At 18.1% G+C, this 12,592-nt stretch overlaps 2 protein-coding genes across 2 annotated transcripts; one reads left to right on the top strand and one right to left on the bottom strand.

Moving 5' to 3' along the window:
- Positions 1-6,521: 6,521 nt before the first annotated feature.
- Positions 6,522-7,668, top strand: PmUG01_00068100 (PIR protein; the record flags this gene model as incomplete). Its single annotated transcript, XM_029005478.1, has 3 exons — positions 6,522-6,548; positions 6,684-7,358; positions 7,495-7,668. The coding sequence occupies 3 exons, from the start codon at positions 6,522-6,524 to the stop codon at positions 7,666-7,668; spliced, it is 876 nt and encodes a 291-aa protein (XP_028859161.1).
- Positions 7,669-10,379: 2,711 nt separating this feature from the next.
- Positions 10,380-11,257, bottom strand: PmUG01_00068000 (Plasmodium exported protein, unknown function; the record flags this gene model as incomplete). Its single annotated transcript, XM_029005467.1, has 2 exons — positions 10,380-11,051; positions 11,171-11,257. 2 exons carry the CDS (start codon positions 11,255-11,257, stop codon positions 10,380-10,382), a joined length of 759 nt encoding a protein of 252 aa, XP_028859160.1.
- Between the last annotated feature and the right edge of the window lie 1,335 nt (positions 11,258-12,592).

Raw genomic sequence — 12,592 nt, 5'->3', positions numbered from 1 at the left:
TATATATAATTATTATAAGAAAAAAATTTATATACCTAAAAATTTATTTACATATTGTTTAATGCTTTATTATATTTTATTATATCCATTTTATATACTTTTATAAAGTACTTATTATTTAAGAAATAACAGAATGCGTAAATATCTTGTGAAACCCACTAATAATAGATAAATATTCGTTCAAAAAAAATTTCTCTTAATACTATCAAAAATAAAAAATATATAATAAATTTTAATTTATAAATTTCTTTTAATATGGATATCTCGGTTATACTTATGAAACAGTTTTATATCTAAGCATTACGTGAGTTATATAATGATACATATATTTTGAAAACTACATTTATTTATAATATTTCATGAATACTAAAATTGATAATGTGATGTTAAAAATTAATACATTAAAGAAATATAATATTAGTTTATATTGGTAATTCTATCATAAAAAAATATTAAATGTAAAAATATCCTTATATGAAATAAACATTGAAACATATAATTCCAATAATAAATTATTTTCAAAGAATATTTGTTATTATTTCTATAAAATATTCATAATAACAAAAAACATATCAAATAGTTTTAGTTTTATCATACGGAAAACAATAATATACGTTTAAATTAAAACGATTATATAATTAATATTTTTAATATGTTCTTTAAATAATCACTCATAACCATAAAAAGACTAAAAAATTTTAAGTTTCTTAAAAAACAATATTGCCTCATTCATTTAGGGGATTTGTATTAATTTGCAATTTTGTATATCAAGTTAAATGAGCTCATATATTTTATTATAAAAATCTACGTAAAAACCTATATACATATAATTTTCTCATATATAACCCTTTTGTTGAGAATAATTAGCTGTATGTAATTAATATTACAATGAAACAAAAAATACATATATATAAGTATAACATATGAGAATAATAAATTACCTCATAAGAATACACTATATTATTAAAATAATTATAGAACCATACAAACCGAAATAAATATTTAATACATAATTTTTTACTTTTGTGTGTTAATATATATGTTTATATTATCCATGAATTATAATAAAAGTTATATTCATGCAAGAAGGAACTTTTTTAATAACATTAAATCATTAAACAAAAAGTAGAAATTTATCAGTTATATGAAAAATTTGTCTTCTTTAACAGATATGTTCATTACATCTATACTTTATATTCATTTTCTCGAATATAAACCACATATTTGAATATTTACACTAGGATATAAATAAACGTAAAGATACTTATAATAGGCGACTATAATCCAACTATGACTTCATTATTACACACGAATAACAATAATATATCTTCAACAATAAGCATAAGATTATTATGGGACTAAATAATATTTCCAATTTAATTTAATAATGTAAATAATAGAAATTCTATTAAAAAAAGTTTTACAGCTAGATCAAATATCAAAGCTTTACTAATAGTAATGAATATTTTAAAGCTTTTTTCTCCCTAGAGTTCGCATATCTCCTTTATTTATATATATGAATAAATAGCCAACATATTTTTCAAAGAAATTATCTATCCCTGTAAATGGTTTGCATATAATTCATGTAAATTTATAAACTAAAAATTTGGACGCAACTGTTGTATTATTTTTACTCATAGATTCTAATTTTCTAACAAATTCTAATACATTTATATCTTTCTCATTTCTGAATCATAATGCCATTTACAAATAACGTAACTTTTAATACTACCTTTTTTGTCTACTTCTCATCCTCTGAAAACAAAATATTCGTTTATTAAAACAATGTTCTACTGGAAAGTGTCACATTATCTAAAGATTTATCAAAGCCCATTACAATCAAAATTAAGTATAACAATCATTCACGAAATTATATACTTACTCATTAAGATACTATTAATAATAATATAATATGAGGTAGATAATAATATTAGGCAAATTTTCTAGGATGATATTATTACAACTCATTATATTAATTAGAAGGTTACAAATTATATAGAAGAAATATAGGAGTTTTTACTAAAATAAAAAATTTCACTTTCCCATTCACATAAAAATCATTCGTTCTTATAATATCCTTGAGCTTGTAAACAATTTAACATATTTTAACAAGTTACTAATAAAATGATATTGTCATTTGATTTATAAATATTTATTTTTTGTTTTTAAAAATATATTAAAAATAAGTAAAATATAAATATAAACCTTAATAAAGAAAATATAATATTAAAAATGTTCTAATGAATATTTGCAATAATGTTATTTATTAATAAAGTAACACTTTTTACAGTGAATGTTTGCACAGTAAATATTATAAAAAAATGTTTGAAATATATATTTATATATATATTTCCCCATAGAACTATTAAAAAATTTTGTTATTTATAACATTTATAAATATAATAAAATTGATCTTTTGATGTTTAATGATTTAATTTTATATTTAATATAAAAAATATATATATACATTGAATACACATATTGACATATATATTACAAATATAACTATTAATTTTTTTCTCATTAACCTAAAAAAAAAAAATAGTTCTGTACGCTTACTATAATTGTTAAACATTATTTATTAATTAAAAAAATTAAACTTATATGAAATTTAATACTAATTATAGAATGTGAAACAAAAATAAAAATAAGGTAAAATTTTTCTTTGTTTCAAAAAATACAAGCTGCACGTTAAATATATTTCGAATATTTAGAACATTTATGCAATGTTATATTAAATTTTGTATTCTTGAAGTGAAAACACCTATAAAATTTGTATATTTTAAAAAGGGAAATCCAAATGTGCGGTTACATAATTTTATATCTAATAAAAGTATTCGTGTATGTTTAAATTAATTATTCATATTCATCCAAATAAAAGTATCATATATAAATAATTTACATTTATTCTCGTAATATTTAACTTGTTTTTAAGTAAATACATATATCATAAATAATTAGTATTATTAAATGCATATATATTATATAAAAACAGACACATTAAAAAAGCATTATATAATAAATATTGGAAAAAATATATTCTAATTTTATTAAAATTTAAGAATATATATTAATTTTCATATTTCATATCAAAATATATAAGTATATATTAGTGATTTCATATATATTACATATTTCAATAATATTATTACAGTATGTAGTATCATTAAGAATACAATAAATTTTTTTAAACTCCGAAATAAATACTCTTTTGCAGAAAATAATTATGCTTAATAATGATGCTAACTATTCTTTTTGACGATAAACTATATTTTAGAGTATCTAGAAATGTTAGATTAATATTACATTACATATACTAGCAAAAGTTAAAACGTTATACAGTAATTTTTTGAAATAGAGAATTAAGACTAATAATTTCAAATGTGAGGAGACAAGTAATATATTTAAATTACGTAAATGTATTTCATTATAAATGTTTTAATTAAGTTTCTATCTTTTCTATATCCATCTGTATAGCACACTATATACAATAGTCATTTTTCAAAATATATATTCTGTATTCTTTGATAGATTTTGATGTAGGACTTATATTTTTGGTAATAATTTTATTCTCATTTATATCTATTAATCTATGTTTTAATTATTATTATATTGTTTGGAGTTATTTCTTATATTTTTTAATTTAATTAGTCTTGATATTTTGTGGAAATTTGTATTTTCTCTAATATATTCTAAGTGACGTTTATACTTTTTTTTCTTTCCTTTTTATTATCTCCTTATTCATCATTTGATGACGTCTTTTTTTTCAAAATTATATTTGTTTCTTAAAAATTTATTATGTATTGTACTAATAATATAATATATTTGTAATGCAAACAAGTATCTTTTTTTTTCCTGTGATTTATAGTTTTATTAAATAGGAACTAAAAATAAGGCTTAATAATATATTTTACTATTTTGAAAAAAGATTTACCACTTAAAAAGAAAATTGTGTTTACAAAAATGAAATAAAAGACAACAAAAAATATTAAAAAAAATAATTTTATTAAAATTAAAAAATATATATTTGAAAATTTTTCTTTTCAATACTTATCTTTTTATTTTTTTTCTTGAAACAAACAATGATTTATAGAAATATAAGAATATCACTATATTTACTGCTACTCTATATAACTATTATATAACGCTATGATTATACGGTAGATAAAATAAGTAATGTATCAAAATAATTTAACAAATCAAAATTTTTTGCTTATTTCTAATTTGAATTTTACATGGGTTGCTCAAATTTTTACGTAGAATATATAAATTTTAAATTAAATCTAATTTTTTAAGAGACCTATGTGTTTTTTATTTTATAGATTTTAAATATCATATAACCAGAATTACTGTTTTCATTTTAGACGCTGACTTTTGAAATAGATAATATTTTAAACCAATTTGATATTTACATTTTTATTTTATTTTATTATGCTTTTTGTACTGATGAATAAAAAATACATATATATTAATAAAAATATGTACTTATAATTTTTTAATACAGAATTTATTATTATATAATTAACAAGTCTATACAACTTATAAAATGAAGTAAAATACAAATAGAATAATTAATAGATTTAACCTAAACCTTATTATCTTTTTTTCCTTTTATTTAGTTCTATTTTTTTATAAGTATTTACTTGATAAATTTTTTCATTAAAAATAAATAAACGTTTATTTGTTATTAATAATAACAAATATTTGGTTTTTATTCTCTTTATTGTTTTATATGTAAGTGTATATAAAATTACGTACATAAAATAAAAGGGGAAAATGCTTTTTTTTTTTTTTTTTTTTCATTTACATGTTTGCAGCATCATAATAAAAATAACGAATAACACACAATCAATTTTTTCATTCCTTTTTATATTTAACTCTTTTTGTCTCTATGTTTGTAAAAATGGTTTTTTAAATATAAAACTTGTGTAAATTATGAATATAATTTTTTATTATCTGTAATAAAAATAAATATACATTGAAAAAAAAAATAATATCATATAAATAAATAAAATATTTCATATAAATTCATGGTAGAATTTTGTTATTCTAAATATCTTTTTTTTATTATTTTTCTAATTTTCATCTTATAAAATAAAAAATCATTCTTTGAAATCTTCGTAGAAACATATTTAAAATATATTCATTTTTATAAATTTTGTTTTCTAACGGCCTAAAAATTGATAAAATAAACATAAAATTTTTTATAAATAAGAATAATCTTATTAAATAAAAAAATAAGAAAAAAAGAGAAATAATTTATTATTCTTTTCTAGGCATTTTGAAATAAATGTTATAGCAAGTTACAACATATGATATATGATAAATAAAAGTAAAATAGCAGCACATATACAAAAATGAAAAATATTACGATATTACTTTTCACAATTATTTTATTATAAATGAATAGTAAAACACTTATTGTGAATATATTTTCTAATAAAATATATGATACACAAATTATAATAATAAATTTCATTTGATATATGAATTTATATTATTATTATTCTTCAGATACAAAATGATTTCATTAATAAATTTTATTAAACCCTTTAGAAAATTACTAAATATTTTTTTCTTTTATCGTTAACTTATGATAATAATCAATTTATAGTATGAAATATCTGATTTTTTGTTTATATTTATATATACAATACAAAATTATATATTATACATAGTCAAATGTAAAATGAACTTAAAATGTTAATAATTATATGTAATAGAATGGAGAGAATTAAGGGATTATTTTATAGTTATTCAATGTAATTTATTCAGAGAACAATAAATTTATAATTAAAACTAATTTTTTAAAAAGTTATATTTTTACTTTAACAAAAAAATACTTATTCTCAGATATAATATTTACATTTTAGTTAAGTTCCTCCTTCATTTACTAATATTCTAATTTCAGCAATAATCATGATGTTTTGTTTCTTGACAAATATATATATTATTATAAAATACAGTAAAAATTAATCCAAATAATTTGAATGGTGTTATTTTAACATTAGAAACAGAGGATAATTAATAAGAGCGAAAAAACTATACTTTTGAAAGAAATAGCATCTATATATTTATAATATATTAAAAAATCACAGTAGATTCCTAAATAGATATTCCAATATAATGTACAATTTATATAAATATATATTAAATTTAACTTAATATTCTGCAACATATATATACACAACTACATAATCCCAATATGAATAATAAATAATTGGAAAAATATTTTTTTGTATAAATTTTTTTTAATTACAATAAAGTAATATATTTTTCCAAATTATTATATTAATAATTAAAGACTTTTATTTTATATTATACAGAATGTACTTTATTCTTAAAATATTAAGTAAAAATTAATTAAGACATTCTTCTAAGGAATTTCTTTTTACATTTTATGCACGACAAAAGGAATATACTATATATAAATGTACTATGGAACATTACTTTTATTTGTATATGTATTAACATGATATAGATATAATTTATTTTATTTAATTCATATATTCTTTTATACAATGGCATCTGGAGTTACAGTAGAAAACGTAAAACTTATATTTATATTATTATATATAATATTGTATTCAAGATCTCTTTGTTATAGAAATAGATAAATATATATTTCATCTAAGCGGGATTTTCCTTATTTAAATATTATTATTAAATTTTTTCATTTTTAGGATAATTGCGTGGAATTATTTCTTAGATACAAAGATGATTTTGATAAGACTATTCAAGATTTTAATGATAGAACTACTGAACTAAATCCTGGAAGTAAATGTGCTACAATACTTAAGCATGATAATGACTTTACAGAACCTTGCCAAGAAATTGGCGCGTATTTAATGAAAATACAGAAGGATTATTTTTCTGAAAGAATAAGACGTTGTAAATACTTGAATTACTGGATAAATAATAAAGAAAAATATAATAAGTTATCTAGTTGGTTTAATGGATATAATGAATTTTCTTCCAAACTTGGTCATATATGTGAGCAATATATAAAACAAATTGATAAAACAACTTTAACAAAATTTAATGAACTTTATGACTTATATGAAAAGTTTAACAATTTTATTAAAAATGTTGCAACTCAAAGTGTTAATTGTCAAAGTGCTCAAGGATGTTATGACTTATATATTAGATATTATATTGAGTGTGAAGAAAGTAATAGTAATGAATTTTGTGAGGAGTTGAACAATTTTAGGGAAGCATATAATAAACAAATGATAAATGTAACTGCTTGTCCTAATGTACCAAGAATTTTAGAACCTAAAAAGAATTATGTATTTTTTGCCAGTTTAACAACTCTTACAGTATTAATAGCAACTTTCACTTTATTCCTATTATATAAGGTTAATAAAAATTATAATAATTATTATGAATATTGTACAATAATTAGTATAATTCATTTTTACAAACAAAAAAAATAATAAAATGAAATAACACATTTTAGTATATATATATACATATTCTTTTACTTCCATATAGTTTACTCCAATAAAATCATGGTTATATAGTCGTTTACAAAGGAAAAAAATAATTCAACTTATTGAAGTAGAAGAAAAAAAAAGAGAATCCTTAGTAAACACATGTGAAGAAGTAAGTAGAAATTATGAAGAAAGTTTTCATAATGTATGTTATCAACCTCAAGGAGTAGTTTAATACAAATATTACTGTATATATTATATGCATTAAAAAATCAAATATTTAGTGACATAAATGCTGCATATAAGTGGGTTATTCATTAATAACTAAGACACACTAAATATAAGGAAACGAATAAGTGTGTATAAATATTACAAAAATGACGATATAAAAATTATAAAAAGAAAAGGATAATATAAATGATATACTACTGTAAGAATCAGTAACACAAAAATAAAGTTATACATTTGATGTTGCTTAAAATGCAAAACAAATAATTTTAAAACTTAAATAAATAACACAACACTATTCAGAAATCTTTGATTTAATTGCACAATAATATAAAGTAAAATTAGTTAAGTATTAAAAAAGAAAGAAAAAAAAAAGTACAAAAATAAATATGAAACAGCACACTCATAACATTATTATATAAAACGAAAAGAATAAACTTAAAATAAAAATATTATTCAATAAATAAAAAATAAATGTATTTTATTTATAACTAACTCTATTTTAAATTTTTATCATTCCTTGTTTCCTTAAAATTATACAGAAATAAATTTTTAAAAAATTATACAAAACTTTTAACTTTGTTGTCTTCAAATAATATATACCATACGTCACACGGTAGTAAATATAAAGATAAATGATCATAAGGGGATTAATTCTGTTGTTGATTAAATTTAAATTGTAACAATGATATTTATTATTTAATAATTCATGAATACGTTTTTCTAGAGCTCTGTACTTAATTTGTTTTTTTTTCCATTAATACACTTTTATATTTTGATATCCAAGAGGAGTAAACAAATCGATATACGATAAATAAAAAATAAACATAACATTTCTTTATAATTGTAATACTTTCACAAAAATATATTATTATATTAACAAATGCTATTTATATTTCCACATTTTATTATTATTTACATTAAACAAAGGAAAAATGCAGGAAATATTTGCTAAATATATTAGAAAGTAACACTATAATATAAAAGGATCAGAAAAAATTAAGGGTAATTTTTTTCTTCAAATTTCTTCATGGAATCCATTTTTATAATGTCCACTGAATCTATTATATATACATTTTAAAATAAATTAAATGTTTTAAAATTGGAATCCCGTTATTCATTATGGAATATTTTCATATTCTGTTATAATTATTCAATTAGAATTTTCAGAATACTTATACGTCTAAATTATTTCATATAACTATGTATGACCTAGGATTTCAATATATACCTGAATTTTAATTATTAATTTAGATATGCGAATGATTAGATTATACATAATACCACATTCATAATAATAAAACAAAAAAATATGTAATAATGAAATTATACATTATTATTGATATATCGACATATTCATATAAAAAATATATACATAAATATTTAGATGATAATTAGGTATTCGATTTTATTTTTAATGTCTATATATTTATAGTAATCATAGATTTAATACGGAAATAATTACCCATATTATTCTTTGTAATTCATATTAATATAAAGACATCATTTAAGTTTTTTTATTTTTTAATAATTTATTTTTGTTTTTGTTTTAATGATCTATTAAACTACGTATATATAGCGAATTTTATGATGAGATACAGTAAAAGAAAAGTATAAAATTAATAAAGCAATTCTTCGTTAATGTTTTATTTATGTAATATCAATTAAAAATATTTTTAACATAACTAATTTATAAGAAACATTTTCTTATTTCACATAAAAATTCAACATATATTATTCATAATTTAATTATTATAAAAAAAAAAGTTCAGTAATAAAAAAATTATTTTTATTTATATTTTAAAGAAATAATATTGAACTAATAAAACAATTTTTGCATATTCAAAAAAAATAATTTATAGTTTAAATTGTATTCCTTTAACCTTTTATTCATTATGTATGTAAATAAAAAAAAATATTAAAATTTTTCAAAATTTCGAAATTTATTTTTTACTCTTTAAAAAAAAATTAATTGTATATTAAATAATACACATAAGTTAACAAAATAGATAAAAAAAATTGCATCCAACGTAAAATTAAAATATTTACCATAAGACCTAATCTCAGAAATACATTTAGAAAGAATATTTTGATATGTATATAACTTCATATTTAGACCATTAAAAAAAATAAAAAAAATTTTAAGAAAGATTTTATAAAAAAATGTGTTTTATAATGTATTTATATTAAAGCTTATATCATAGAATAAACATAACGTTTGTTTTTATTTCTATATATATATATATCCATACAAAAAAAAACTATTAAATACTTTTCATCATGTAATAAACAAGACAATCTTATTTTTAATTATAAACCAATAATATGTTCTTCTATTTACACAACAAATAATCATTTAATTCTAGAAACAGATAAAGCAAAAATAGTTAAGGCTATTTTTACAGTGACCACTAAAAACTGAAAAAAGGAATCAACCAAAATTATATTAATATTACTTATAATTATTTATATTTACCCATATATATTTTTCAAAAAAATCTTAATAAATAAAAAAATAGGTTTATGGACAATACCATCAAATCAAGGTCAAAAGATAACTTAAAGTTCAATGTAAAAAATATTATAACATTTAAAATAACAAAAAAAATAAAAAAGCATATTTATACTTTTGCTTATCAACAAATCCAGATATTCATATTTGATTTTATAAATTATAATTTTATATAGATATGTTATTTGTGTATATTTCTTATGGAATTATATATTATAACTGTTATGAAAGATTTTACTAGTAGAAGGATACGCCGTATTATGTATTTCACGTTTCTTATTTATTATCTTTATATACTTTGCAATTGACCTGAAGAGATAAATAAACGATAGTATAACTATAAATGTAAATATAGGAAATCCTACAATTTCTCCATAATACCAAAGCTTTGAAATCATAATTTTACCTTTTACATTTTGGGTTGGTATTAAAAAACTTAGTAGTATTCCAATTATTGCATGGAAGCTCAATAAAATACAAATAAGAACTGCTTTTTGTTTTGTAACATCTCTTAAAAACTTAAAATCTGCAATAGTAGAATTCCTAAGTGTATTTCTATAGTATATTTTGTCGAATTTTCTTTTTCCTAATTTTGAATTTCTTCCGTAGTGCACAAAATTTTTACTTCTCCTACCATTTTCATAACCTCCTGCATTATATAATGAACATTCATTTTGCTTTTTATTTATGCCTTTGTTTACTTTTATACTATTATAAGTATTCAATTTTTGGTATTCCTTGATAGTTGGTGTATCACCTTTTATATATACAATATCTGAACATTTTTCCTGCTTATGCTTTCCTAGTAATCGATATGATCTTGTAACTATTTTTATATCAGCAAAGTACTTTTTATACAAATATTCATTATCGATACTCTAAGAAAATAAATATCCATGGTTTAAAAAATATATAAATTTTTTCTAACAAAGTAATAATAACAATATGACGCAAAAAATATGAATAACACAAATTTCATTAAATAATATTAACTTACAATATCATTATCAAAATGACATATCCAAATTAAAAAGATAAACATAAAAATTTTAAATAAAAAGTTTAATTTAATTTTTCGTTCCATGATATAGATTAGTAAAAATGAAATATATGCAATAAGAAAAAATTTATCAATCTTATAATATACTCCTAATAATAAATGATGTTTTATTTTATTTTTTTTTTTTTTATTTTTTCGTAAGAACTTAGTAAAATGTATATGACATTATTTCATTTTAAAACGTAATCAAGAAAAAATAACTTTAAAAATATATTATATAATTTTTATCTTAATGTTATTTATAATAAATTAACATTAATAAAAATATTATAATTTATATTCATTCACAAATACTAATGATATATAATTCAATATATTTAAAAAATTAAATAAATTTATTTCCAATAAATTTAATAATTATAAAAAAATATATGATTTTTTAACATTCCTATATACTGTTTTGACATAGAGTATAGAATTCAGATAATGTAGATAAAACATTTGTTTATATATTAAGAGAATAATTAACATTTTTGTTGATTTTTTTCTATTAATAATTTTAATTTTGGAAAAAATATTTCTTTTTAAAAAAGTGATATTTTGGAAATAATATATTTATAATAATAAATGCAGGAAAATATATATTATACAAAATACTGCATTTTATTTTTTATAGTTCTTGCATTAGTAGTACATAACATATTAACACCTTTATATACAATGATATATTTAAAAATAAAAAATATAAATACTAACTAATGCACGAAACTCTATATTATTTAAAGATAAATAATGAGGGATCTTTTATACATTTAATATAATTTTTTAAAGTCATATTTTTTTATTATTTAATATTTATATCATTATTTACGAATGAAAATTTTGTAAAGCTATAGACTTAAATATTTTTTCTTTTTTTCCTAATGTACACGTTTAGAAATAATTTAATAAGCAAAAAAGAAAAAATATATAAAATATATAAATTATGAAGTATTTACTATATGTAATGTATTAGTATAATTATAAACTTGGATGAATATTATGTTCTTTTTATTAACCGAAATGTAAATATGAATATATATTTTTGTTATTGAGCTTTTTTATAATAAATATTTAGGTTCTTTTTTTAAATATAATTAAATTAACAACAATCTGTAGTAATAAAATAATTAATCATACCTTTAATTTATTGATAAGTTTGCAAAATACACTAGGTTAGTAAATTGTTGCGCGGAATTATTAAATATTATAATTATATTAATATATCTTGTTATTTCTTGCAAATATTTTAAATCATAATTGAAAATACCTTTTTGTACTAATACATAATATTAACTGAAAAAAATATTATTTCATAAATTATAACTTTATTAAACATTAAAAAAAACACAAAAATTTTATTAAAATTTATTTAGTAGT

The sequence above is a fragment of the Plasmodium malariae genome (assembly GCF_900090045.1).
Source record: "Plasmodium malariae genome assembly, contig: PmUG01_00_39, whole genome shotgun sequence".
Classification (NCBI taxonomy): Eukaryota; Apicomplexa; class Aconoidasida; order Haemosporida; family Plasmodiidae; genus Plasmodium; species Plasmodium malariae.
This window is presented reverse-complemented; position numbering and strand designations above follow the sequence as displayed.